At 40.4% G+C, this 27,256-nt stretch overlaps 1 protein-coding gene across 2 annotated transcripts; it reads left to right on the top strand.

Moving 5' to 3' along the window:
* Window positions 1–26,278, top strand: LOC134449320 (polyunsaturated fatty acid lipoxygenase ALOX15B-like). Of its 2 annotated transcripts, none has more exons than XM_063199216.1 (15): window positions 1–124; window positions 1,649–1,799; window positions 4,586–4,784; window positions 5,879–5,960; window positions 9,117–9,239; window positions 9,556–9,656; window positions 10,682–10,851; window positions 14,480–14,623; window positions 15,693–15,896; window positions 19,010–19,096; window positions 19,458–19,627; window positions 19,957–20,078; window positions 20,790–20,890; window positions 21,156–21,326; window positions 24,563–26,278. In XM_063199216.1, exons 2-15 carry the CDS (start codon window positions 1,656–1,658, stop codon window positions 24,740–24,742), a joined length of 1,998 nt encoding a protein of 665 aa, XP_063055286.1. In that variant the 5' UTR covers window positions 1–124; window positions 1,649–1,655; the 3' UTR covers window positions 24,743–26,278. The 2 variants fall into 2 exon arrangements, with proteins under 2 accessions (XP_063055286.1, XP_063055280.1); XM_063199210.1 differs by lacking the exon at window positions 1–124 and adding an exon at window positions 1,128–1,268.
* Window positions 26,279–27,256: the final 978 nt, after the last annotated feature.

The following is a 27,256-nucleotide window of genomic DNA, read 5'->3' as shown; positions in this document are numbered from 1 at the left end:
GATAGGTACACTGCATCTACAACCTGCACCAGCAACAACAGTCACTTTTGAGCTACAACTGACATTCGTTTTTAGTTAATCGGCTACCTGGTTTGAACACCACAACTGTTCTTTCCAGTTAAAGGTAAGAGTGTAAGCATCTACTATATCTCAGAAGCTAGACTGCTCTTCCAACAGCAACTTCTCTCTCTCTCTCTCTCTCTCTCTCTCTCTCTCTCTCTCTCTCTCTCTCTCTCTCTCTCTCTCTCTCTCGTCCCTCCCTCGTGCTCTCTCTAAAAGTAGCTCATTTCAAAATGCAGCAATTACAGTTGTGAATTATTTTTCCCTTCTGGTTTATCAAATGTATCTTGATATGCTCACCAATGTGATAAGCACGGTGTGTGATCTGGAATGAAAAGCAAATAAAGCCAAAAAACGACAGCACATGTCATGATTGGGCTTGTCTGGGCTGGTATTTGGACAAAAAAACACCCAGGCATATTGGCTTAAACTGGCCACTCATACAAGCCATATTTGTACTATATCCTGTTTGACTCAGTCCACTGTCTGTATTGAAGATGGACCAATGGGCCGCCCCAGACCTGGACTGGGATTGAAAAACAGCCCAGGCATTTTTGGCATAGATCAGGGTTTTTTTGTATGATATTAAGATTAGTGCAGTCCATTGTCTATATTTAAGATAGACCAATGGACTGCCCAATCTAAATTGAGGGCTTGGGTGCATTTCTCGAAAGCATAGCTGTTAGCCAGTTAGCAACTTGGGTAGTTACCAATGAGAAATTGCATTGCAAACAACAAAGTAGCTAATGTAGTTAGCAACTATGGTTTTGAGAAATGCACCCCTGGTCTCTAATGGGGCAAAAACAGCATCGGCCCATAAGGACTATCGGGCCACCAGGAAAATGCCCTGTATGCCAGATCACCAGTCCGTCCCTGGGCCGCCCCCTCTAAACTGTGGGCCAGTCCCTAAGAAAAAAACAAACAAACCTAAAACCCCCATAACAATGGTATCAGCCCATGGGGACTGTCGCCCCACCGGGAAAATGCCCGCTATGCCAGATGACTAGTGTTTGACGGGCGTGTTTGACTAAATAGGTGTGTTTTTTTCCCTACGTGTACTTTATATTAACTCCATCTCCAGCATCAGCTTATTCTTACAGGGTCCTGCTGTACAGTGCACTCCTGCAGCCTACCAAGGAAACACTGGTACACTTCTGTCAAGAAAACAAGAAAACAAGAAACAAGCTTTTCACTAGGTTGTAAAAAATGTATGGTAATTTTACACCTCCCTTGAGCTAAATGCATTGAGGTTTTTTTTTCTTTCTCCTGCTCTATCAGTGGTTCCACGCGGGACCAGGTGGAGCAATAGCACCAGATTTAAAGAACGGTTGGATTGAATCTAACCCTCTACTTCAAACACATCTATCTATCTATCTATCTATCTATCTATCTATCTATCTATCTATCTATCTATCTATCTATCTATCTATCTATCTATCTATCTATCTATCTATCTATCTATCTATCTATCTATCTATCTATCTATCTATCTATCTATCTATCTATCTATCTATCTATCTATCTATCTATCTGTCATGTCTTCTTTTTCTTCTTCTTCTTCTTCACCAATATCCTCTGTTTTCTGCAGTGCAGCCATGGTGTCCTACACAGTGACGGCCTACACAGGATTGATTGCTCTCGCCGGCACCAAGAACCAGATCTCTGTGCAGCTGCATGGCTCCCAGGCCGACAGTGAGGAGTACAAGCTCAATTGGCTGCGAGGAATTTCCGCAGGATCGGTGAGTTATACAGTGCAATCAGTGCCAGGGAAGCTGACAAGGATAGAGGGTGCCCAGAAATGGGTTTTCATTCATTTCTATGTATTGGGTGGGGGGGCCCTTTCAGATGACTTTACCCTGGGCCCAGCAAAAGCTGTCAGCGGCCCTGATCAGCGCTGTTTCAAGGTATTCACAGGTCCCAGGCAAAGGGGGAATTTATGTATATTATTCAGGAGGGAAAGTTGACAGCAGTTTGTACTTTTTGTTAATTGAATTTAGGGAGCTTTTGCCACGCTCATAAAGTTGTCGTCACAGATTCTATGTGCAATTGCCTATTACTCATCTGATGCGTGTGTGTACAATAAGAAGTATTTTGTGCACAGTAAAAGCATGCCTCTTCAACTCTGTGGCCAAATACAACTCTCCACGTGTTGAATTAACACTGCATTTTTAAAATTGTAAGTAATGTAAAGAAAATGGCAATTATAGTAACATCACTGTTGTATTTGTTTGATTTAGCACTGTCTTCTTTCTTTCTTTTTTTCTTTTTTTAATTTCATCGCACTTTGAACCACACATTCACAATAAAATACTGAATAACTGGGACTGCTATTGCGTAAATAAAATGTAGTTTGCACTATATTGCACTATATATATTGTACTACTTTACAGTTTTTCTCGATTGGTTTGGCTAATTTCTCAAAACTGAGATGACATTCTCAAAACAACACGGACAAATCTCCAAACCAACTTACAATTTTGCACAACAGAATGGCATTTTTCATTGCTTTCATCAAATTTCAAATGCTTTGTACATGTCTCAAATGTTTAGTACATCTCGGCAGATGGCTATATACAAGTACCCTACAATTGATACATTGAGCATACATTTAGCACATTTTCCAAATAAATTGACCTGTCTTATCTAAACGAATTAGACAATTCTCAGTCTAATGGTTGCCCTCTCCAAAACATGTCAGCATGATTTCATTGTGTGAGTCATCATATGCAAAGTAGTCTACACAATTGTCAAAACAGTCAAGGACATAATATTTTAAGAATTTCTTTACTGTAAACAATAAATTCATGACAGTGTTCAACAGGCCAGATGGTATTGTAACTTTACTAGTTTGTAGAAAATAATTTTACAACCGTGTATACTACAGTTTCCTGTGTTATTTGGCTAATTTCTTGACATTTTTTCAAACTGCATTCTGTGGAAGGAATTTAGTTTCGACACACGGGTAAACTGTTTTTGGAGTGATATGAGCAAGTGATGAGGATCCATGGTGTTATGCTGAACCATCCAGTTTACTTTGACAGAATGACTAAATGAATGCAAATGAGCCAAACCAATTGAGAAGGATATATGCCATTTTTATAGTACTGACTATTTATGTGGGAGAAGGTTTAGTGCTGATGCAAGAATGAGCTGTTTTGGGAGGTATATGACATTTTGCTAGTTATCTGAACTGTTGTGCAGAAGTGTAAGAATGTTTTGCCAAATGACCCAAAATTTATAGAAATGTCATCTCGGTTTCAAGAAATTAGCCAAACCAATCGAGAAAAACTGTAATACAGAAAATAGCCAAATTTGCCATGGATAAAGAGGCACCAGCTGTGACACAGAGCTTTTATTGCACGGCGCCCAGGTCAACAGCAATCCCTGTGACATACAGTAGGCCTCTAAGATGCACTAATAGTTCTGACAGTAAGCTCGACCGTGATAGCGTATTGATGTGCAACCTGTGCAGGGTGCATGCACACTTTGCCATTTCAATGCATTTTTGTTAGAATTTTGTAAACAGAATCCATCATAATTTTTCATTGCACATGCGTCCTGCTTGTTCGGTGCAGTCAGTGGCGATTCTTGGGTAAGATGTGGCCCCAAGCGAAAAATCAAAATAATGAAAATTCGCAACAAAATAATGAAAATTCACAACAAATAATTTAATGTCTTAGCATATTCGCCATTTATAGGCTTGGGGGCCCCAAGCGACTGCCTGCCTAGCCTGGTGACAAGATGCGCCTCTGGGTGCTTCATCACGAACGAGACCAGCGGCTGCATTCGTGGTGCATGCAGCAGCAGCAGTCTGCACAGCGCGCCTGCACACTTCACTGAAAATTCACTAAAATATTCTAACCAGAATACATTTTCATTCCATAGTGCACATGTATGCTGCGCTGCACAGACTGCTGCTACATACTCTAGCACAAATGTGGCCATTATCTTTCATGGCTGGACTGGTTATTTGGCATACAGGGCATTTTCCTGCTTCCTGGCAGTCCTCAGGGGCCGATGCTTTTGTTTGTTTGCTTGTTTGTTTGTTTGTTTGTTTGTTTTTGAGACCGGCCCTCAGTTTAGATGGGGTGGCCCAGGATCTATTTTGTAGTATAATACAACTACTTAATGTTCATCAATGCTGGATGAAAATTCACATATCCACCATTGCTCTATTCAGCTCGGGCACCCCCTTATGGCAGGCTGCGCACCCCCAGGGGTGCACGCACCACAGTTTGGGAAACCCTGTAATATAATATAGACAGCCGCCAAAGCTAATCATAATATTGTAGTAAAGCAGGAGGGAAATATTTGAGGGGCAAATTTATGCCAGAAATGTCCAGGCTGTTTTTCGATCCCAGACCAGGGGTGAGTTTCTCAAAAGAGAAGTTGTTAGCCTGTTAGCAACTTCGGTAGTTGCCAATGGGAAAATGCATTGAAAACAACAAAGTAGCTAATGTAGTAAGCAACTTTGGTTTTGAGAAATTCACCCCAGCCTTGGTATCTTTTCATGTGGTGTGTGCAGGAACGCAGTGTTACGATCGACTGTGACGAATCGCTGGGAGAACTCCTCAGCTTGAAGGTGGTCTCCACATGCTTTCTGGTGGACAACCAGTGGTTCTGTGATAAATTCACTGTCAAGATACCTGAGGGCGACGACATGTTGTTCCCTTGCTACCGCTGGATTGGCTGTGAAAAAGACCTCGTCTTGAGGCCTGCCAAAGGTATGGAAACGTACATTTTGATTTTTAAAAATTATGTAATATATTTTAATAATATTCTGTCATAACAACTGTCACATACTGTAAAAACTGTGTCATAATAACAACTGTCAAAAGCCAATGAGTGACACGGTTGACGAAGGTGTAACAGAGTTGACGGACATTTTTAGAGTATTGTGCTAACTGCAGACCTCAGAGCTTTCCCCACAAGACCTTAATCAGTTCATCTTTTTATGGGATTTATCTTTATGCTTATAATTATAATTTCTATATCAGGTTCTTCTGAATATATTAATTATGGAAAATAATGTGCTTTTCAACACTTTTGTCATATTATAATGACTAAATCCGGAGAAGTTGTTGAACAAACATGTCTGACGTCTATCTTTGGCGATGTAGGACCATTAACAGACATGTCTGACAGAACATCCTACCAGGGGATAAAATTACAATGTAGGACCGTTTGTCAGAATACCGACCAAAATCTTACCGCTCAACATCGCTCCTTAGAAAACAGTTAACGGACGTAGTGCGGAGCCAAGTCTCTTGGCGGAAGTATGTAAGATGGTGCGTGAGGCTATGTTAGGACAGTCAAGCTGAGAAATTAGCTTTTGGTGATCAGTTGCTCTGTGTTAAGATCACTGTCAAAATACCTGAGGGCAGCCACATTCTAATCTCTGGTACCACTGGCTTGACTGTGAAAAACAGCTCGTCTTCAGCCCTCTGATAGCCATTCACCAGGGACAACAGTTTTTGATATTGAGCATACCTGGCTTGTCACGTATCGACGTGGTAGCCTAGACCTAGACCTTTCTCTAATCGTAACCGTCAGTAAAGCTATGCTGCCATGAGAGGGCGCTTTTGAGTCAGGGGTCACTTTTTGACACCAAGGGCATGAGTCAGACTTGTGTGGTATTTTGGTCTTGTTGATTTCACCTACACTGATCCAGGATACTCAGTCTAAACTCGTCAATATATATATATATATATTAGCAGAATATTTGACTGTTAATGCTGCATATTTAATTAGATTAAAAGTGCCCCTGTATTACTGTAACGTGGCTATGGATACAGCATTATGTTCATGTTGATTCCAGCCACACTGGGATTCCAGGACACTCACCCCAAACTCCAGAGTCACAGGGCCAACCAACTGAGGGAGCTGAGGGAACTCTACAGGTCAGTGTGTGTGTGTGTGTGTGTGTGTGTGTGTGTGTGCGTGTGCGTGTGCGTGTGTGTGTGTGTGTGTGTGTGTGTGCAAGTGTGTGTGTGTGTGTAAGCAACCCTTCTTTGTGTAGGCCTACCTGTTATTTCTAATCTAAGCTAAAACTTACAGTAAGCTAAATACACACTAGACATCACTGATTACTTGTTACATCGATACCGATACCAGTATCGGACGGGGCCCCGGTACTGCTTTAAAATGGTGGTATTGGTATCGGCGAGTACCAACAAATAGGGCACCGATACCATTTACAGATGCTCGTATGACACTTGAATGCAGCCTTGCACTTAGTTATTTTATATCAGAGGTATTGAAAAAGTATAAAAAGCTCTGCTGGATTCACTTTGTACAGTCTTTTTCCTCTTTCACAAAGGTAGGCAGCAGCCTGACAAAGCCATGATAGCAAAGATGTTACATCCAAGTAGCCTCTGCCAGGGATTCCCAAACTTTACCATGACGAGGCCCCCCATATACCGATAGATTCCAGCCAAGCCCCCCCTGACACGGGCCGTGCCACACTATTATTTTCTGTGCGCTCTTTCTCAACCATAGTCTCAGTCTGTGGGTCAGTGCCCCATTGGGATTTATAAAATACCGAATTCAGAGATGAAATAGATTATTATAATGCAGATCTCTACTGATTGAAATAATGTTAGCTTATTTGTGCTTTTTTGTGGTGTACATTAATAAATTATTATTATTATTTGCTATACTTCCAACCTGCCGCGGCCCCCCTAGCACCCCTTCGAGGACCCCCAGGGGTCCCCGGCCCCCACTTTGAAAACCACTGGCCTATGCAGTTCTTTATACAGTATATACCGTATATACATTTCAAACAGAGTAGTATCGGTATCGGTATCAGCCGATACTGCAAAGTCGGGTATCGTATCGGGGCCACAAAATGGTATCGGTGCAACACTACTGATTACTACTGTACAAGGCAACCCCTACCTGTTGTGGGTGTTTTCACCATATCACCACGTATACATTTTGACGATGAAGAGTCTTGTGTGTGGGGGTAGATGACAGATAGGCTGCAAAAAACATTTTTTTCACAAAACATTGTTTATGAGGGAAAAAAGTATATGTCTACGTAGTGCAGCAATTGATCTTTCAAAAAGTCCAAGTGGTCACAATGTAGGTCTATTAATTGATTATTTATTTACGTTGATGAAGCAATTTGCTGAAAATATGTCCTTTGGTGTGACGTTAAGAAATATATATATAGAAATGGCTTGATGGAGTTTTATGAACATTGTTACACTCTTCATATTTATTGCAATTTTTTAAAGTGTTAATTAAATGAGAAATTACCATTTAAGTATTTTTTTCCCCATTAGAGGTGAGCTTATTAGAAACCTTCGAGGAAATACAGGGATATCTTTCTTTTTAAATTTTCAAAATTGTCCGAATTCATACTAACTTTTCAGGGATGATAATTTGTTCTTCCCTAATGCAATATTCAGTGTTTATCAAAAATATTGTTAAGTTCAAACAAATATTTGAGCATTTAAAAAATGTCACACCGTAGGACATTCATGTCACGCTAAAGGACAGAAATGCAAAACTGAGCCAGAAACAAATGTATCAACATGATTATTTTGTCTTTTGATCATAATGTAATGTTGTAGTCAATATGGACCTACACTTTGCACTTATAAGTCTTTGAGTCATAGCTTATCAGCCTATCTTAACACTTAATGACAACCATGAGGTCATTAAATGTAACCTGCAGAGCTCATAAGACTCATACTGAAGTGCGACCTTGGCATGACCATCACACCTCACCCTCTTTGTAGGTATGCTATGACTGTCACACCATTGAACCTGTAGTGTGTAGTGGCCAGTGCCTGTTTGGTATCTGAAGCTGGGAAGCACATTTATGCTATATATTGAGCTCTCCGCAGCATACTTTATTCATCTATACTTCTCTATACTCTCTCACTCATCTTTCCTTCACTGTTACCGTTATATTCTATGGTTTCAAAGCACCATTAATTACATTTTATATCCTTTGTCAGTATCTAAAATCAACAGCAAATATTCATCAACAATGCATCAAAGTATACATTCTAATGGCCAATAAAGGAATAAGTAATTTGAATACACAATATGTAGGCTATCTGGTCAAACAACAAAACAAACAAAAAATGTACTACCAGTTGTTTTAAAAGCTATTTCACAGATATATAGTCCTTTGGTGTGACCTGTTTGTCCTTTGGTGTGATACTCCAAAGTGTCAGACCATAGGACTTTTACCATCACACCATAGGACTTTTGAGCTTTTGAGTTAATTTAAAGCCATGTTGTTGCCAAATGAAATACAATTTCATCTTTAGTAAGATGCATTTGCATACATAAACGTAAGAAAAAATATATATATATACAGCATTGTCAAAATGTATTTTATGGCTGTCACACCAAAGGACTACAAAACGAATACATCTTGTGGTAGCAAAACGTAATTGATTGATTGAAGAACTCTGAGAGAAAAAACTAAAATCCACCCTTGCTATTGGCTTCTTAAGGGTCTGAAGTCACAATTTAAGAACAGCTGGAGCTTCAACAATAGATAATTATCCACAGAATTACCCAAAAATGTGATGTCACACCACAGGATATTGTTTTCTGTGACAAAGTTTCATAAGTCCATATGGTCTCAGAAAAATTGGAAAAAAATTAAACATTGCCACTTTCCAAAATAGACACCTTGAAAAACATGCCAGGATTTTTTAGAGAAATGACTGAGCTTTGATTATTTATTTAAAAATGTTATAACATTTAGAACCAGGCTTGTGACAGTCACACCATAGGACAAATGTGGCATTTGACTCAAAATTAAGTATACTTATTTAAACTCTGGTTTTATTACACATTACGTTTTCACAACATGGACACTAGTTTGATCATTTAAAACATTGACAATTTCGAAAGCATGAATTTACTTCATTTTAAGAGCCTGTGACAGCAAAATGTTCATGTCACGTCATCTACCCGTGTGTGTGTGTGTGTGTGTGTGTGTGTGTGTGTGTGTGTGTGTGTGTGTGTGTGTGTGTGTGTGTGTGTGTGTGTGTGTGTGTGTGTGTGTGTGTGTGTGTGTGAGAGTGCAGATGGCGTGTATACGAGGAGGGAACGCCAGAAGTGGTCCACTACGAAAGTGCCCAGGAGCTACCAGCGGAACTACGCTTCTCCTTCACCAAGGAGACAGAATTCTTCTACACCGCAGGGACACAGTAAGAAAGAAGACACATGCTTTCACACACATACTCACACACAAACACACACACACACACGCACGTGTGCTCGCACCCGCAGGCATGCACGCACGCCCGCACGCAAAAACACACACACACACATCTACAAATAATGCTAGTATTGTTTTTATTGTCTTTATTATTACAGTTCTTATGCAGTGCTGTTATATGTATTGTGCATGTGTGTGTGTGTGTGTGTGTGTGTGTGTGTGTGTGTGTGTGTGTGTGTGTGTGTGTGTGTGTGTGTGTGTGTGTGTGTGTGTGTGTGTGTGTGTGTGTGTGTGTGTGTGTGAAGGTTGGGCGTTCTGGGCTTATCAGGGCTATCGTTCAGCCCATTTTCGTGGACCTGCCTTGATGACCTGCTGAAAGTTATAGTCATTAAAAACGATACTATTGGTATGATTTTTGTTTTCATTAATCATTCGAAACACTGTATTATTTTTTGCTGCTACTTAGGAACACATTTTTTTGTATATGACTTCAGAGAACTTTGTCGGGGCGGGTGCTACATTTTTTTCAATAGAGCACATATAACACTGTATCACCATGCATCACTTTTCAGACAAAAGTGCTTTTCTATTGCTATTAATTGCAATATTAATCAATTTATATTTTAATAATAATTTAAATGGGCACAATGTAGGATTATGTAGTTAGCGCGGTGCTCGTTGCATGTCTGTCTCAAAATCTACACAAAATGCTGTTTAACTAAGGTCGCTGTGAGAATGTTTTTCATCACAGAATGGCAGCAGTTGATACAAATGTAAATATGTATCTGGCGGTATGTAAAGCAATTTTTTTGTATGAAAAGTGTTTCCCACAACACTCGCTCTGTCAAAAGTTACATTCTCTGACAGCAGACCGTGAAAGTGGTCGCGAGAGTCATCATTCTCTTACCATTGACTCAAATAAGCATCCGCTGACTCGGGACAGTGATTAATTCAACTTTGAATCCTACATATTGCCCCTTTAATTAATTTAATAATTTCAATATAAATTAGTATAGGATCCATATAATCGAGGGTTATGTGAAAAGACATTTCTTTCTTGACCAAAGCACTTAAAAACCTTTATTATTCATAATGACATGCCAACGTGTAGTGAGCAGGTTGCTTGTACTTATTATTTAGAACACAGATGTCTTAAAATTACATTTCAACATTATTCAATGATATCTGTTTACATATAATACGGCATGTGGATAAAATTAAAAACACTCTTGTGACAGGTGCATTTTACCTCCTTTAAAATGGATAGTTTTAAAACCAGAACCAGAACATTTAAACAAGAGGCCGAAACCGCATTGTATGTACACAACATATACTGTACATAGGGCCTACATTATGTACAAACATTAAAACGGTGTCTGACATGGTCTACAAAAGCTCCATATAATGTTGACTGTGTATGTGCTATCACAGACTATATAAGGGACAACTGGGACAAGGATGAGTTCTTTGGCTCCCAGTACCTGAACAGTATCAACCCCATGCTGATCCAGCGCTGTTCCAAGCTGCCAGAGAACTTCCCTGTTACCGAGGAGATGGTCAAAGATTCCATGGGGGCATGCACCTTGGAGCAGGAGATGAAGGTAGTCAACCATCATAGATATGAACACCATCTCGTTGTCTCTTGTTTTGAAATGAATCGCTCAATTGAGATCACCCTTGTGTTCAGCTGGTATATTGCAGTCATCATTTTGAATTTGAAACAAGGCAATACGCACATTATCCTGTGGGTGGCGCTAACATCTATGAGAAATAACTGGATACAGGTCCAAGATGGCGGTGCTTTGGGCTGGATCTCAAATGGCGCACTTGTGCACTTCAGGCACTATGTTTCACTGCGTAACTAATACGGCATACACACTGAAACATGGACACTGAAGTGCACAAGTGCACCATTTGAGATTCAGCATGGGAATAACTTCAATACTTGGCCATTAAAGATGATAATGCTTCTTATTCTGATGTCATGTCAGCTATGGCTTATCAGAGGTTTGTAAGTTTGAATCCCACCCTTACTTCTCCCTACCGTACATTAGCTGGGTTTCTTAGCGTCCAAAAAGGGCCTAATCGTTACGCGCTGGATAGAAGCACCAAAATCGGTGTAGACCTTTCTTAGGGTGTTCTCCATCATTTCAGAAGGGGTGCCCCAAATTTCAATGTCATTAAGGTAATTTTTATGGGGTAAATGCAAGATGGCTGCCCAAAACCAGCCAATAGTAGTAAAATGCTGTACTGCCTGGACATAATGGTGTTATGGGCCAATCCACCTATCTGTGTGTGATGTATACAAACTGAACTTTGAAAATATGTGCAAAACTTACCATAAAAACAATGTTATATTGTACTTATTTAGATTCAAAAACAGGAAAATCATAAAAACCATGGTCAGAATGAGATCACTCTACAATTGAGAGCTCATTTCTGGGCATTTAGCTATTGATCCAACATTCATTAGGAGTTTTAAAAATTTGCAGTGGGTCATATCTATAACATCCAAAAAGAAAATTGTGGTTAGAAAATTTAGGGGAGAAGAGATAAACCCTTGAACTGGGCCACACATAACTGTCCCAATGTTAGCATGCTAGCATTAGCAGGTTCAGACACTCAGTCTGCTCTTCAGATAAAGATGGCAAACAATAATTTTAATCCCACTTACACATGCGCGCACACACACAAACTACTACTACTTCCTTAGGACCCCCTCAATGATTTAACCCTAGGAGTCCAACTGAAATATATTCATATCAATCAAGTCAATAATACATGTACATATCAAGTGTAAGTGACAGCTGTCAAATGACAAATGTATGCTGATTAATGTTCAGATATGTATATCGCAGTCCTAAGTGTACAATGGAGTGATAAGGGCATTTATGCTTAGGAAATTATGAATAATCAATATGCAATACACCATACATACAGTATATTGACAGATACTTTGTTTTAAAAGAGCAAAATGGTAACATGTCTGTTTTTCCATCTACTTTTGGCTTTAATCTAGATGACATGTTGGCTACCTAACCACTCAATTTATTGTTTGCTCATTATTTTTTATTTGTGGGTGTGGTCCTTTGTTTAAAACATGTCTGCCTGCCTTCCCTCTCTCACATAGGCTACTAAAATAGTCTTTCAAAAACTTAAAACAACAGCATGTGGAAATCCTATTGGCTTTGGAGGGCTAACGTCTATAAGATTATACTGTACTCTACTGTATTGCACTGTACTGTACTCTACTATACTGTACTGTACTGTACTGTAATGTGATATACCGTACTGTACTTGCACCGTGCAGTATGCTACTGTACTGTACTGTACTGTACTGTACTGTACTGTACTAGACTGCACCGTACTGTATGCTACTGTACTGTACTTAACTAGACTCCTCCGTACTTTATGCTACTGTACTGTACTGTACTTTACTTTACTGTACTGCACCGTACTGTATGCTACTGTACTGTACTGCACCGTACTGTATGCTACTGTACTGTACTGTACTGTACTATACTGCACCGTACTGTATGCTACTGTACTGTACTGTACTGCACCGTACTGTATGCTACTGTACTGTACTGTACTATACTCTACTGTACTTTATTATACTGCACCATTCTGTATGCTACTGTACTGTACTGCACTCCACTGCACTGCACTGTACTGTACAGTACAACTATAGAACTGAAACATGTAGAGCGGTGGTGCTCAAACTGTGGTACGCGTACCACTGGTGGTACTTGAGACATCTCTGGTGGTACTTGGAATGCCATTATGAACCTCTCCTGTACTGCCTTTACTGCGATATTCTAATGTTGGTTGTCAAGGTGGTAGGCTACTCGGAGAGCTCAATATTTTCTCAGGGGGTACTTCACACAAAAGGTTTGAGAACCACTGATGTAGAGCATTCTGAGGACATGTACAATATTATGCAAAAAGGTGTAGTGGGAATGAGTTATGTTACTGTTACCACTCAAAATCTTGAAGGTTAAAAAAAGTCTTGTGGCATTTTGTTTGGGGGGGCGGGGTATGATCGACTATTCTTCCGCCCAGACTATTTATGTGCCTTGCATATCAAGAAAATGAGTCCAGGTAATGATTTACTTTCATAGTATATACCATATGAGAAGTGTTGTTCTATATAGATATTTCTCCTATGGGTAAGGGTGGCAAAAGACCTACAGTACATTTTGTCCATCAGCTGCCAGTTTTGATAGCAGTTTAAGTACTCAATGATTACTGAGCTAACTAATACAACTTTTGACACAAGTACTAGGTGAGGACTTGTCTGCAAATAATTTTTTTTTTTATCTCTGTCTTCTTACTCAACATACACTAAGAAATCATTCCCATTTAATTTGAACTGAAGCCATACTGTGGCATACATGTAGGCCTATATTGAGTAATCTGTAATGCCATTCTAAAGATGACTGAAATGCTCTTACAATATGCACTTGTAAATACAGAATTAGGTGATCTTATGGGGTTCTTCATTCATATGGAAAGGTCCTGTCCTTTACCTTCTCTCATACAAATAAAATACGTATATCTGTTATGGAAATTAGAGGATGGAGAACCTGCTACCTAGGGCATCTTGCACTGACACTATCCCATTCAAATCGAGCATTAGCAGCAGTCTATTCTCACCATAGTTTTAGTGTTGGCAATGCTCATTTTAATTCAGACCAAGAATCTTCTCAAATCGTTCACAATGTTACATGCTGTCAAGCACGTAAGCACAGACTCACCCATACTTTCACACTATGTACATTTTGTAGTTTTATCAATCTGGTCTAGCAGGCTACCCTTGCTTCATCTCTTCTGAGGACTATATTAACATTGTCAGCTAAGTATAATGTCATGTAATAACAATGTAATGCGTTACCAACATGACATATTGTATATGACATGGTAGACATTTTTTTTTCAAGGGGCACCCCTTCTAGGATGTCTTCAAATCAGTCAAGGAACACGTGTACCGAATTATATGCTTCTATCCAGCGCGTAACGATTTCTCGGCTTAGAGCCCCTACTACATCTCCATCCATGGCTGAAGTGCCCTAGGCACCTAATCCTACATTGCTCCAGAGATTGTAACCAATACCCTGTAAATAACTGAAAGTCACTTTGGATAAAAGCCTCCGCCAAGTGTAATGTATTGTAATGTAATGTAACCTTTGATCTCAAACTATATTTTAATCTATTCCATACTCAATCCAGAGTGGCAACATCTTCCTGGCTGACTACAAGATGTTGCACGGACTTGTGGGAAATGTAGTCCACAACAGGCAGCAGTATCTAACAGCTCCTCTGGTACTGCTGTACTCCAACCCGAATGGTAAACTGCTTCCCATCGCTATTCAGGTAAAGACCTCATCTCATTTAATTCAAAGATCCAAAAAGTTTCTATAGACCTACATTACATACTGATTAAAATAATTCATCTTAAATGAAATCAGATGGTATATGAAGTAAAATATTACAGTTGAGATGTATTATGTTTTTCATTCAATTTATTTTTTATTTAATATCATTTGTGTTGTTGCTAAACTGATAAACCCATCAATATCAACAGGTCTGAAAGAAATTGAACAGAATAAAAGCTGCTAAGAGTAAATACCATAGATCAGGGGTGCTCAACTGGCGGACCCAGGTCCGGATGCGGACCCAAACGCAATGTCATCCGGACCAAGACAAAATCCATCTGTATTTAATATGTATAAATTATACATTAGATTTCGCTGCCATGCGATCTATAGGTGTATTTCTACAAAGCCAGTCTTATGACAAATAAAATCATCACTATGACAACTCAGTGAGTGAGCAAGAGGCCAGTGCGGGCAGCGAGTGAGGCTATTTTCTGCATCGGTCCGTAGCGACTTTTTTGGACCCTGGAAACATAAGAAATTTGGCGAGTGGACCTTTTCAGTTTCTAGTTGAGCACCCCTGCCATAGATGCTGCAGCCAGTTTTAAAGGTTGTGTTGCCCAGATGCTTCTTCCAGTCTTAATGGGTTGTGTTCCCCGAAGTTTTCTGTGAGGACCCCCTTTTGGAAATAAGGGTTCATGATCCCCATCCCCCATATTAACTGCCCATTAAGGCAGTACTACGGATACTTGTGGATATGTTGCCAAATTACCGCTGCCAAGGAGGTTGTGTTTTCAGATGCATTGGTTTGTCTGTCTCTTTGTCAGCAGAATGGTTCAAAAGGTTATGCACAGATTTGGATGAAATTTGGTGGAGTTGTTGGAAATGACAAAAGGAACTAGTGGTGATCTGGATCATGATCCGGATCCAGGATTTGTTTTTAAAGATTCTTCACCATACGAGGAGTTAAATGTTTTATCAATCAGCTTCATTGGCAGAGGTCTGCAGTGCATTTCTAGTTTATAACGTTTTCAATTTTATTTTTATTTTCACCCATAAATCTGCAGTTGAATCAGGAGCCTGGGGCGGAAAACCCCATCTTCCTTCCCTCTGACTCTGAGTGGGACTGGAAACTTGCCAAAATCTTCGTGCGAAACGCGGAGTTCGGCGTGCATGAGGTCGACTTTCACCTGTTGAGAACTCACCTGTTGGCAGAGGTGTTCACCGTGGCAACCCTGAGGAACTTGCCTCCCCCGCACCCACTCTACAAGGTATTGGCTCAGTAACGCTGCAGGTGGTGTACGTGAAATACTAACATTCATTTACATTTCAAGATTCAAGATTCAAGATTCAAGATTCAAGATTAGTTTATTACGTCTTATTATAGGTTTGAAGCCTATAAAGAGTAAAACATTTTGTGTTTTTTTGTGTCCTCAAAAGGGGGGGAGAGTGCAAAGAAAGTGCCTTGTTGTCTGCAGCATGAATTCAGTAATCTAACTGCTTGGTGGAAGAAACTACTTTGGAGCCTGGTAGTATGAGATTTCAGGCTTCTGTACCGTTTCCCAGATGGTAACATAGTAAACAGTTTATGGTTGGGGTGACTAGGATCAGCCAAGATTTACATTTAATTTAATTTAATTTACATGAATTACTAACATTAACATAATACTAACATACCTAACTCTACCACATCCCGTCTGCAAGGTATTGGTTTGGTTATGTTGAGTGCAAGTGAACAAGGTTGACTTTCAGCTAAGAGTTGAGGGCAAAACTATTTTTTTTCCGCAATGGAGGTTTGTGCATTATGGTGAATTCCACAAAGAGGCACCCACCCTTATATGTTTATAAGTTTTCCTCCACCACACCACATCCCCTTGTCATGCTTGTACGCTGTGTGCAAATGTTGTGCAAGGGCAAAAGCAAGGCAAGGCCAGGCAAGTCTGTATGAATTTAATACAACACACAAGCAACGCTGTGCTGTCTAACCGTCCCTCACCACATCCACCCTCTGAAAGGCCTGTCACAGTCAGGTAAGCAAACTAGGCAATAGACCAGGGGGGGCAGCTGAAAAGGGGGGTCCTGGTAATAACTTTTTTTTTGTTACTTGTATCAAATGACAGCGATGACAAATTGTCAATGAGGTGGTACCTACCTAAATTCAGTGTCCAAAAGGTTTAATGATGCTGCTCTTGAAATCCCTCTTGAGGGAGGCCCATCCCAAAAGTTTGAAGGAAAAAAGGGGGGGCCCTCGAGTCCCTCTTTGGCAAGGGCCCCCAAAATACATTTAAATGGCCCTGCCCCATCCGTATTGGATCAGTTACGCTTGAGGGAGTGTAAACACTGCTAAGGCAGGAAAAGCTAATTTGTATAGTGCGAGTCATATGCAGAGTCAGGGCAGGTCATTTCTTGAGAAAATCAAATGTAAAAAAGCTGGAAGATAAGAAAGAGAATGAGCCATTATGAGGTCAGGTTTTGGCACGAGTAAATATGGAAGGCTCTGGGCAAATGAAGAGTGGCATTCAGCCTTGAAAAAACAGAGAGAGAGAGAGAGAGAGAGAGAGAGAGAGAGAGAGAGAGAGAGAGTACATCTGTCACTCGTGCAAATTACAGTGCACACACACACACGCACACACACACACACATACACACACACATACACATGCGCACGCACACACGCACACACACACATATGAGTGGGTGACAATAGCAAAAACACACACACACATGCACGCACGCACGCAAGCACACACACACACACACACACACACACACAGGATTGTGCAGTACTATTTAAACACTGAAAAAATCAACAGGAAAAGATCAACTCCACTATACTGTTAAACTTGACGCTAAGTGTTGCATTTTGGATAAGATAGCGGAAGGGAAAAGGGAAGCGATCGGCAAAGGACCTCAAATTGGAATCAAACCTGGGTCCCTGCAGCCGGGGGAGCCGTGGCCTAGTGGTTAAGGAGATAGACTTAGACTTAGACTTCTTAATTGTCCATTAAACTTACATAAAATGGAAAATTTGCTATGGTGGTGGCATAAGGACGTATAAGGACACACAAGACAAGCACACATCACAGTCAACACAATAAAGAATAAATATGTATATCTATATACAAACAAAGACAAACTCGTCACACGCCACTATCGAGGGTCAGCACGTATGCATGCGCCCCTGACTTTAGATCAGAGAGTTGCAGGTTTGAATCCCACCCTTGCACTCCCTATCACACTCCACCTAACCCAACACTGCTCCAGGAACTGTAACCAACATCCTCTGCTTAAAAAAAAAAAAAACAGTACCTCTGAACCACCATGACCGCAGATAACAAATGTGAAAGAGCACTTTTATNTACCTTTGCCTACTGCCTAGCAAATTGAATTATGGACATATTGACAGAATGCTGAAATNACAGTAGGTGTGTGTGTGTGTGTGTGTGTGTGTGTGTGTGTGTGTGTGTGTGTGTGTGTGTGTGTGTGTGTGTGTGTGTGTGTGTGTGCGTGTGCGTGCGTGAGTGCATGAGTGCATGAGTGCGTGCGCGAGTGTGTGTGTGTACTACACCAATCTACGTGAGGTCACTGCTATTGGAGCACACACACATGCTGGGGCCCTCGCTCCATGTGGGAACCAAATTCTGGACCCCACATGTTTTGAGCCCTTTTGCTGATGTAGTTTTGTTGTTACTGGTAAAAGTAAATGTGTAACAAAAAATCCTTACTGACAGGTAATGGATTGTTTTGGTTTGGGCACAGTGTAGCATTCTTTAGCTATTGCTAGGGTAAATATGAATGGAAGGCCCCCACAAAGATATTTAGGTTGGGCTGTGTGTGTGTGTGTGTGTGTGCATGAGTGATGTATTTACCTTGGCCTACAGCCTGTAAATATTCAGTGGCAAAAGTTTGAACTCAGGCGTTGCTCCAGTGCCAATAAAAGTCATTCTTCACTATCACAATCCTGTTACCTTTTTTTCCTTTTTATCTTTGTGTGTGCTTGTTTGTAAATGCACTCAAGCATGTGTGTGTGTGTGTGTGTGTGTGTGTGTGTGTGTGTGTGTGTATGTGCGTGCGTGCGTGCGTGTGTGTGTGTGTGTGTGTGTGTGCGGGTGTGTGCGGGTGATATTTTTACCTTGACCTACAGCGTGTATAAAAAAGTTTGCACTCAAGCAGTCATGTGTGCCAATGAAAGTCATTCTTCTGTCACAATCCTGTTGCCGTTTTTTCTTTATCTTTGTGTGTGCATGTTTGTACACGGTCTCACGGATGTGTGTGTGTGTGTGTGTGTGTGTGTGTGTGTGTGTGTGTGTGTGTGTGTGTGTGTGTGTGTGTGTGTGTGTGTGTGTGTGTGTGTGTGTGTGTGTGTGTGTGTGTGGTTCCCCAGCTCCTGTTTCCTCACATGCGCTACACACTCCAGATCAACAGCATGGCACGCGGTCAGCTGATATCTCCTAACGGATCCATTACCACGGTAACAATAACACACTCACACACACAAGGAAGGATATGTGTGTGTGTGTGCGTGTGTGTGTGTGTTTGTGTGTGTGTAAGGCATTTGAGTAATCTTTTAATATCTTGTATTTCTTTTCTTTTAATAATGTATTGCTTCAACAAAGTCAAGTCAAGTGTACTTTATTGTCAAAAATCTATGTAACAGGGTTAGCACAGAAGTTTGAAATTGCGTTTGACCAGTCCCCCAATGTGCCATTGAACTTAAACTTATAAATAAGACATTGACAAAATCTCTCTCTCACACACACAAACACACGCGGACTGTTCAATTAAAATATTTGACATATAAAATGTATTCTACGCTGTACTCTATTCTGTAGTATGCCGGAGTGGGTGGTGAGTCCTTGAAAGAAGTGCTGAAGCGTGCCACAGCTGCCCTGACCTACAGCTCCCTCTGCCTGCCTGACAACATCAAAGAGAGAGGCCTGGAGACGGTGCCCAACTACTACTACAGAGATGACGGACTCAAACTGTGGAACATCGTCAACAAGTACTGTTACTTTGGGAGCTCAACCTTGTTTTGTGTGTGCGTGTGCATGTGCGTGTGCGTGTGCGTGTGTGTGTGTGTGTGTTGGCTTACTTATTCCACCAGCTTCGAAAGTAGAGTCTTTCTTATTAAAAATATTAATGAGGATTAATTGAAACTTGAAAGCCATATCACATCATATCATGGTTGTTTTCTGAACTGAAGGGTAACAGCACTTTGAAGAAGCACGATACTGCCTTCTTGCATTGCCACACAGTATTGGGACTCATGATTTTTCGGTTCGATACAATATCGTTACTGCCCTAATTAACACTGGTGTTTCTGCTGTGCAGGTATGTCGAGGGGATTTTGACCCACTACTATCAGTGTGATGCACATGTGCAACAGGACTCAGAGCTATGCGACTGGATCAGGGAGATACACACCCATGGCTTTCTGGGAAACAAACATTTAGGTGAGATTACACAGTGGCTACAATTCACTGTTTATGGAAAAAAAACCAGAATATTTAAGTAATAAGGTACACAGGGCACAAAATCAGAGCCAGGCTGGCTTCACTCAATTTAACGGATGAAATGTATGATCTGAAAATGAAGAAGTGCAATCGGGCAACCAATCAGCCAACAGTGGCAATCAGATGTCATGAATTAATGAATGAACGCACAAATGAACGAATCATTAATTACTGAGAAGGCTTGGGGGGTTCCTATGAAGAGCTTATGGCACTGTGCATGTCTCTGTGTGCACATGTGCTGTGTACTTGTCCTGTCATCATTAAGGATAGACCGATATAGGCCGATATTCGGGTTTTTCAAGTGTATTATCATTTTATGTTATTCAGGTTTTTTAAAAGTACCAAGACACTCTATTTTTGTATTACTTGATTTTTAGACATTACTTGATTGTGGGGTGTTTAAATGTTACACGTTCTACCTCAATTTGATAATGTTAAATAATTTTTTTTTAAATTTTAACTTGAGACCTGGAATATTTGTCATTTTTTTAAACTTTTTTTTTACCCATATCGGTCTCAAATATCGGGTATAGGAAATCGGGTATCGGCCAAGGGTGGTGAAAAAAAAATCGGTATCGCATCGGCCATTAAAAAACCTGTATCGGTCGACCCCCAGTCATCATATAAATGTCTGTCCATTCTCCGCCCTAGGAATCCCGTCATCCTTCCAAACACTGACAGAGCTTGTCAAGTTTGTCACCATGGTGATCTTCACTGCATCAGGCCAACACGCTGCTGTCAACAATGGACAGGTAAGTGGTGATTAGCAAGGCGAGGCCAATTTATGTGAAGCTTACTCCAAACTTGTTCCATACACACTGGCAGCTCGTTGTGTGCTTTCCAAAGACATTTAAATAATTAAATAATTTAATTAAACAAAACATATTAAATGATTAAGAAATAAATCACATATTTATTATCCCTCACATAATTACATGAGTATGTATAAGGGATCCAAAAAGTGAAATAGATCAAAATATTGAAGTGAAATGAACCCCCCCCCCTTCCTTTCAACAGTATGAGTATGGCGGATGGATGCCAAACTACCCTACTGCCCTCAGGAAACCCCCTCCCACAGTCAAGGGCCAGACCACTGAGTGCATCATCTTCGAGACCCTACCTGACATCGGCACAACAGTCAATGGTGTCGCTGTCCTGAGGCTGTTAAGCAAGGAAGGAACAGACCGAGTAAGTTCTCATTGTATGGGGTTTTTTATTTGGGGAAAAGTCCTCTGTTCCAGAAAACTCCTCTGTTCCAAAGACAATTTTTTTTATGCCACAGCTTCCCAGATAATATCGCCATACAATGTTCTAGCATGTAGCTGTTGCTTTTTTTTTTCTTTAAAATCGAAACGCCATCAACACATGGGATGTTAACTAACTCATTTGTTATTACAGTCTTGACATATTCTTCATAGTTCCCTCATTATTATCCTTAATGGTATGGGTGCAATTTGAGTCAACTACATTACAACCATACACTTTAAAAAAAAAACTGTTGTTTTTACGGTAAATTGCTGGCAGCAGTGGTTGCCAAAGTCTACCTTTAAATAAATAACGTTATATTTCCTTTTTACATTTTACGGTAAATTGCTGGCAGCAGTGGTTGCCGAAGCCTACCGTTAAATAAATAACGGTATTATTATTTTTTACATTTTACGGTTGCCAAAACGTACCGTTAAATAAATTACGGTAAAAAATTATATGATATTTTTACGGTGAAATAATGGTAGTAGTAGATATCAAAACTATACCGTTAAATTACGCTAAAAGTTTCCCCTCAAGTACGGCAAAAACGTGTTTACATTTTAAAACGCTGTGATTTTTGCATAATTTTACCATTAAAAAAAAACATTGTACCGTTAAAGGTGGGGGGGGTATGGGGCTAAGTGAATGTGTGTGTGTGGGTGTGTTAGTGTGTGTGTCTGCGTGAGGGGGGCTAATAAGGTGAGTGAAGGTGTGTCTGTGTGTGTATGGGGGGGGGGGGATTGGACGGATTATATTCAGGTCAGTCCAATTATAGAGTTACAATCAGACGACTGATTGGACTGATTATACTCAGGTGAGTCCAATTATAGAGTTGCAATCACAGACAACTGATTGGACTGATTCTACTCACTGGAGTCTGATAAACATCAACCTAATTAGATACCTAAATAAATGCCCAATTGCCAGATTGTCTAGTGCTGGCAGGTGGACTAGTCCAGTATCATCAATGAAGGGTATGCAAATGCATTCTTTATTTTAAAAAAGGCCTGGAAATAACCTTAAAGATGGCCTCTCAACGTCATTTAATTAATATTGCCGTGTTCCCAATTGTTATTGAATGTGTTACGCGTTGGTCCTGTTTTAAAAAACGTTCTGGTTGCTTTGTTTCAAGCCGTTTTTGAAAGCCAGCAAGGTGGCTTGTGGAGAAACGAGAGGGTGTTCCGTGTTTCTCGTGGAAATGCGTCTCTGATTGGCTCACTCTTCCAGCTCTCGTAGAAATGCGTCTCTGATTGGCTCAGTCCTCCTGTTCTTAGAGCGAATGTAATGGGAAACAGAGTCGCCACTTCTCCGGGTGGTACTGTACTATAGGGACGCAAACGGAGGCGTGCATGCTCCATTCAGGGCTGTGCTCTTTCGACAGCGACCCCTAGGCGAGCTGCAGGCACGGAGCAACCACAGTGGACTTGCTCTATGGATGAGGCTTTGTGCTGTGTGTGTACCTGAGAGTAGCAACCAGCTGATAGCTAAGCTAAGCTAGATTTCGGGCCACCAGACGTTGCTTGTATTGAAAACAAGCAGAAAAAAATTACTCGACATGTTTTTAGAAAAATGGGTCGACATAAACCTTTGTGGCCAACGCCTTCTTTCGACGTGACGAAACACAGAAAGGCTTTCGTGATTCGCTCGTTTCTCTGCATTATTGATGTAAATTGGGAAACACCGGGAAACACAGCCAGGCGAGGTGACGCACCGCTATGAGAGCCTTGCAAGTGAGTTTAACTTGGGCTGACCGTCCGATCTTCAAAAGGAGTGAGTAAAATTGTGTTTAATCGGAAGTTGGCCTTTAAGGAAAATCAAGGCCACAGCTAGCGGGGCAAGCAAGCTAACAAACAAGCTAGTTAGCAAGCCATACAGCCACCCTTACAACGTGACCTGCTAGCCGGGCCGGCCAGGCCTTACAGCCAGCCGGCCTTACAGCCAGCCAGCTAGCTAGCAACCAGTGAGCAGTACAATGCAAGTCCCGGTTTAAATACATGTTCAAGTGAACCATGTGACCCGAGTGATGAAGCATTTGGCAGGTGTAGGCAGTAAGTTAATCATTGCATGACAGCCCTTAGCACTCAGGTGAGGTCAGGAATTGATTGACAGATTGATTTGGATGGGGTAGAATGACCGTTTCAATAGACTGGGCTACTTCTAAGAGACTGAATCAAGGGTTTACTGTCCCAGGTAGACTTTTTCAAATTATACTAGCCTATAGGTATATTTTACACATTAAATGAGGCTAAACTGTCGGCTGTTAATATATAAGTTACAGTGAATTACTGCAAAATGTGCAAACTGTTGCCATTTGCAGTCCTTAACTGTTGCACAGTTTATTCAGTTGCCAGCTTCACTGTTGTCAAATCTACAACGTGGAGGCACCTGGAGCCAAGCAGACAGGCAATCAGTTTTCTGTGGAGTAATTAATATTTAATTCATTATAACCTCCATTGCTTTCTGTTGGGTAGGAGGAATGTAAAAAAGGATATTCTGAATTTTGAAGAGGTTTACTGTGTCAATTTGCCTCTCAAACGAAAAATCTGATGGCAAAGCCTCAAAGTCCAATAAGGGAAAAAATGATTGCGGTGGAGAATTTTAGATTTTGGCTGAACACTAGTCTAACTCTGATCAATCTAACTCTGACAAATTTGCTGTGTACATATGACACCAGTAAAAAATAAAGTCATGTACCGTTTCTTGACTACTTCATCTTCACTTAACGGTATTTTCCAATATTTTCTTTTCAGTGAACAGTTCAGTATTTTCTACATATGACACCAGTGAAAAATAAAGTTATGTACCGTTTCTTGACTACTTCATCCCACTTAACGGTATTTTCCAATATTTTCGTTTACAGAGAACAGTCCAGTATTTTCTACATATGACACCTGTCAAAAATAATGTTATGTAGCGCTTTTTGACTTAATAGTAGCTTGCCGTATTTAGTACAGAGATAAACTGTTTTACATTTTACGGTCACTGACTGTTGCAATTTGACAGTTTTTTGCCGTAATTTCAACGGGCATTTTTTACAGTGTACCCCTAACCCTTCTGCTGCCATACACATCGACGTGTTGATGTTTGTTTATATTCTGTTTCTAGGAATATTGTGCTCATATTAGATTCTACAGCATTTCTAACTTCCTATTCAAATCTCCAATCCTTCTTCACAGTACCCTCTGGGACATTTACCAGAAGATCTGTTTCATGAGGACGTCCCACTCCAGGTGATTGCGGACTTCCAGAACGATCTGAAGGAGCTATCCGAACTCATCGAGAAGAGGAACAAGACACTGGTGCTCCCCTACACCTTTCTTGACCCCAAGAACGTGGACAACAGTGTGGCCATCTGAAGCTTGCATTGCATTACATTTTTTTTAAATTATTTTTGTGGAACTTCCTTTTATATTGCTCGCCATATGCTGTCATACCGCTTAAGCAAATCAAGTAAATCAAGTATATCCACAGGTATATTATCATTGCTACTACACTAGTCATAAAGTGTGACATCTAATGGCATTTTTGAGACAATGTCGGCAATAGAGCTCGAAAGTGACGTCACTTCCCCCGATTTCATGGGACCTCAACGGCGTTTTTAGCCGAAAATCGTAGCATGTAATCCAATGGCGGTATTAAAATGATATTTCGTTCCCCTTCGAGTTGTGCCACGAGCTCCACACATGTTGTTTCTGATATTTTTGTTTAATTTTTCGTACGAACCCCCAAACTTTTTAGAAAGCTGTGTTTCTTCACATTTTTCATGCAAACGACCTTGGAACAAAACATTGATGCTTCTGCATGAATAATCTTTATCTAGCCTCTTAAACAGCATATTTGGAGCCCAGCGCATATAATGACTGTGATCGGAAGATATTTACACGCTACCATGTTGTTAGATGTTCAGCTTAGGTCCCGTGAAATGCAGAACTAAGGGGCGGGACTTTCGAGCTCTATGGGTGTATGGGTGTGCTGAATTCAAATCTGCAGTATGCCGGGCTTTATTTGAACTCTGTTGACCTCTACCTAGATGTCAATGAACTGTGGGCCTGTAAGTGTCCCAGTGGAACCTTGGTTCTCAGCTCCAGAAGCAATTAAGTATGCTAAAATGATGAATTATACAGACTAATGCTATTATGCAACCATGTTTTTTGGACATACCTGGGACAATATTGGTGCTGTTGCTTTCTTCTTTTTATGGTGAAATCCAAGCATGAGCTACTTATCTTTAAGAGCTATGATTAATATTACTCATTCTAAGTGAAAAAATGTAAAAGAGACTAGCAAACAGCGGGTGAAACTGAATTAAGCAAATCATGTGTAAGTTTTAGAGGCTGATTTCAGGTCAGTACAGTGCTCCATTAAATTATCCAATTGATTAATTATCAAGGTAACAGTGACACCTTGCGGCCAACTGTAGGGACTGCATAATTTGTGAAGATTCCTACACTGGCAACGTGAATCCAATGAGAAACTTACTGTGAAATGTTTGACACATGATAATGCCATATAAATGAATAAATTACCAAATAAATGAATATGTGGTGTGTGCATGTGCATGATGTATGCATATGGCAGGTGTGATGGGACAGCTGTATAATAGAATAAACTTATATTTCCTAATATGACCAAAGTTCAGTAAGTTTTGCAGCTAAAAATGTCTATTTCTGGAAATGTCATGGAGAAGATCCCCTTTTCATGTAGACTATGAAAAATGCAATTTCCCCAGTCATATTAAATACTTAGAATTTGATGGTGGTAAGTATTTGTTAGGAAGTAGTAGTTCAGATACACCCCGCTCTTCCGCGTGGTGCGTCTCTAGTTGAATAAGTTGGAAAGTGAAAAAGTGGATCACACTCGGGTTCTTCTTTTCTTCTTTTTTATTTTTTATTATTTACATAGCAGCAGAATAGTAGACAAACGTTTTGGCTGTTGCCTTCGTCAGTGTCTCCAATTAGTAAGTATTTGTTAAAAAGGTAACATTTGTGAATGGGCAGAATAAATTCTGGAAATGAACTGCTAAAAATACTACACCGTGCACCATTAAGGCTTCTTTGTGTAATCTGGCTCTCGCCAGCTCTGCATGTTTTCCGCTCACCTTCTATGGCGTTGATGTGGCTAAATCAATCACGATTCTGGGATTTCAGAAATGTGATGAAAATAAACATAGTGGAGGAAAAGAAACAAAAAAACTTTCATACAGTCTGCTGAGAGTGCTGGCGCGACGGTATTTTTGCGTCGGCACCTGAAGTAGCGAGAAGGGTGAGTCAGACACGTCTTTTTAAACATGAGAAGCTGGCCTCTGATTGGCCGCGGCATAATGGATGATAATTGAGTCCTTCCTGGCAGAACTAACGCAAGCTACAGAACAGAGTTCTTTGTCTGTTGGTTCACAATTTGGTTCACTTACAGAGGATTGAGTTTGGTTCACTTATAGGGTACTCAAGAAAAAGGCTGCTCATGTCGCCAAAACATTTGACAATTGGGGAGGCATGGTTTTCATAACTCTCTGGGGAGTTAAACATTAACTCTCTAGCTCTCTTAGCTCAACAACTCTGATCCAGGAGTAAAATAACGCTGTGTAGTCTTGCTGCAACTCTTGATGTTTAGATTTTGGCTGAACACCAGTCTAACTCTGATCAATCTAACTCTGACAAATTTGCTGTGTACATATGACACCAGTGAAAAATAAAGTCATGTACCGTTTCTTGACTACTTCATCTTCACTTAACGGTATTTTCCAATATTTTCTTTTCAGTGAACAGTTCAGTATTTTCTACATATGACACCAGTGAAAATAAAGTTATGTACTGTTTCTTGAATACTTCATCTTCACTTAACGGTATTTTCCAATATTTTCGTTTACAGAG

The sequence above is a fragment of the Engraulis encrasicolus genome, chromosome 1 (assembly GCF_034702125.1).
Source record: "Engraulis encrasicolus isolate BLACKSEA-1 chromosome 1, IST_EnEncr_1.0, whole genome shotgun sequence".
NCBI classification, from domain to species: Eukaryota; Metazoa; Chordata; class Actinopteri; order Clupeiformes; family Engraulidae; genus Engraulis; species Engraulis encrasicolus.
Note: the sequence above shows the minus strand (reverse complement) of the source record. Positions and strands in the feature narration are given on the sequence as shown.

Bases quoted from the DNA above. Each gene is read 5' to 3' on its own strand.
- LOC134449320 (XM_063199216.1), top strand. From the start codon at position 1,656: ATGGTGTCCTACACAGTGACGGCCTACACAGGATTGATTGCTCTCGCC. The intron at 5,961-9,116 runs GTCAGTGTGTGT...GTGAGAGTGCAG, and splicing joins GAGCTGAGGGAACTCTACAG to ATGGCGTGTATACGAGGAGG. The intron at 19,097-19,457 runs GTAACAATAACA...TCTATTCTGTAG, and splicing joins CTAACGGATCCATTACCACG to TATGCCGGAGTGGGTGGTGA.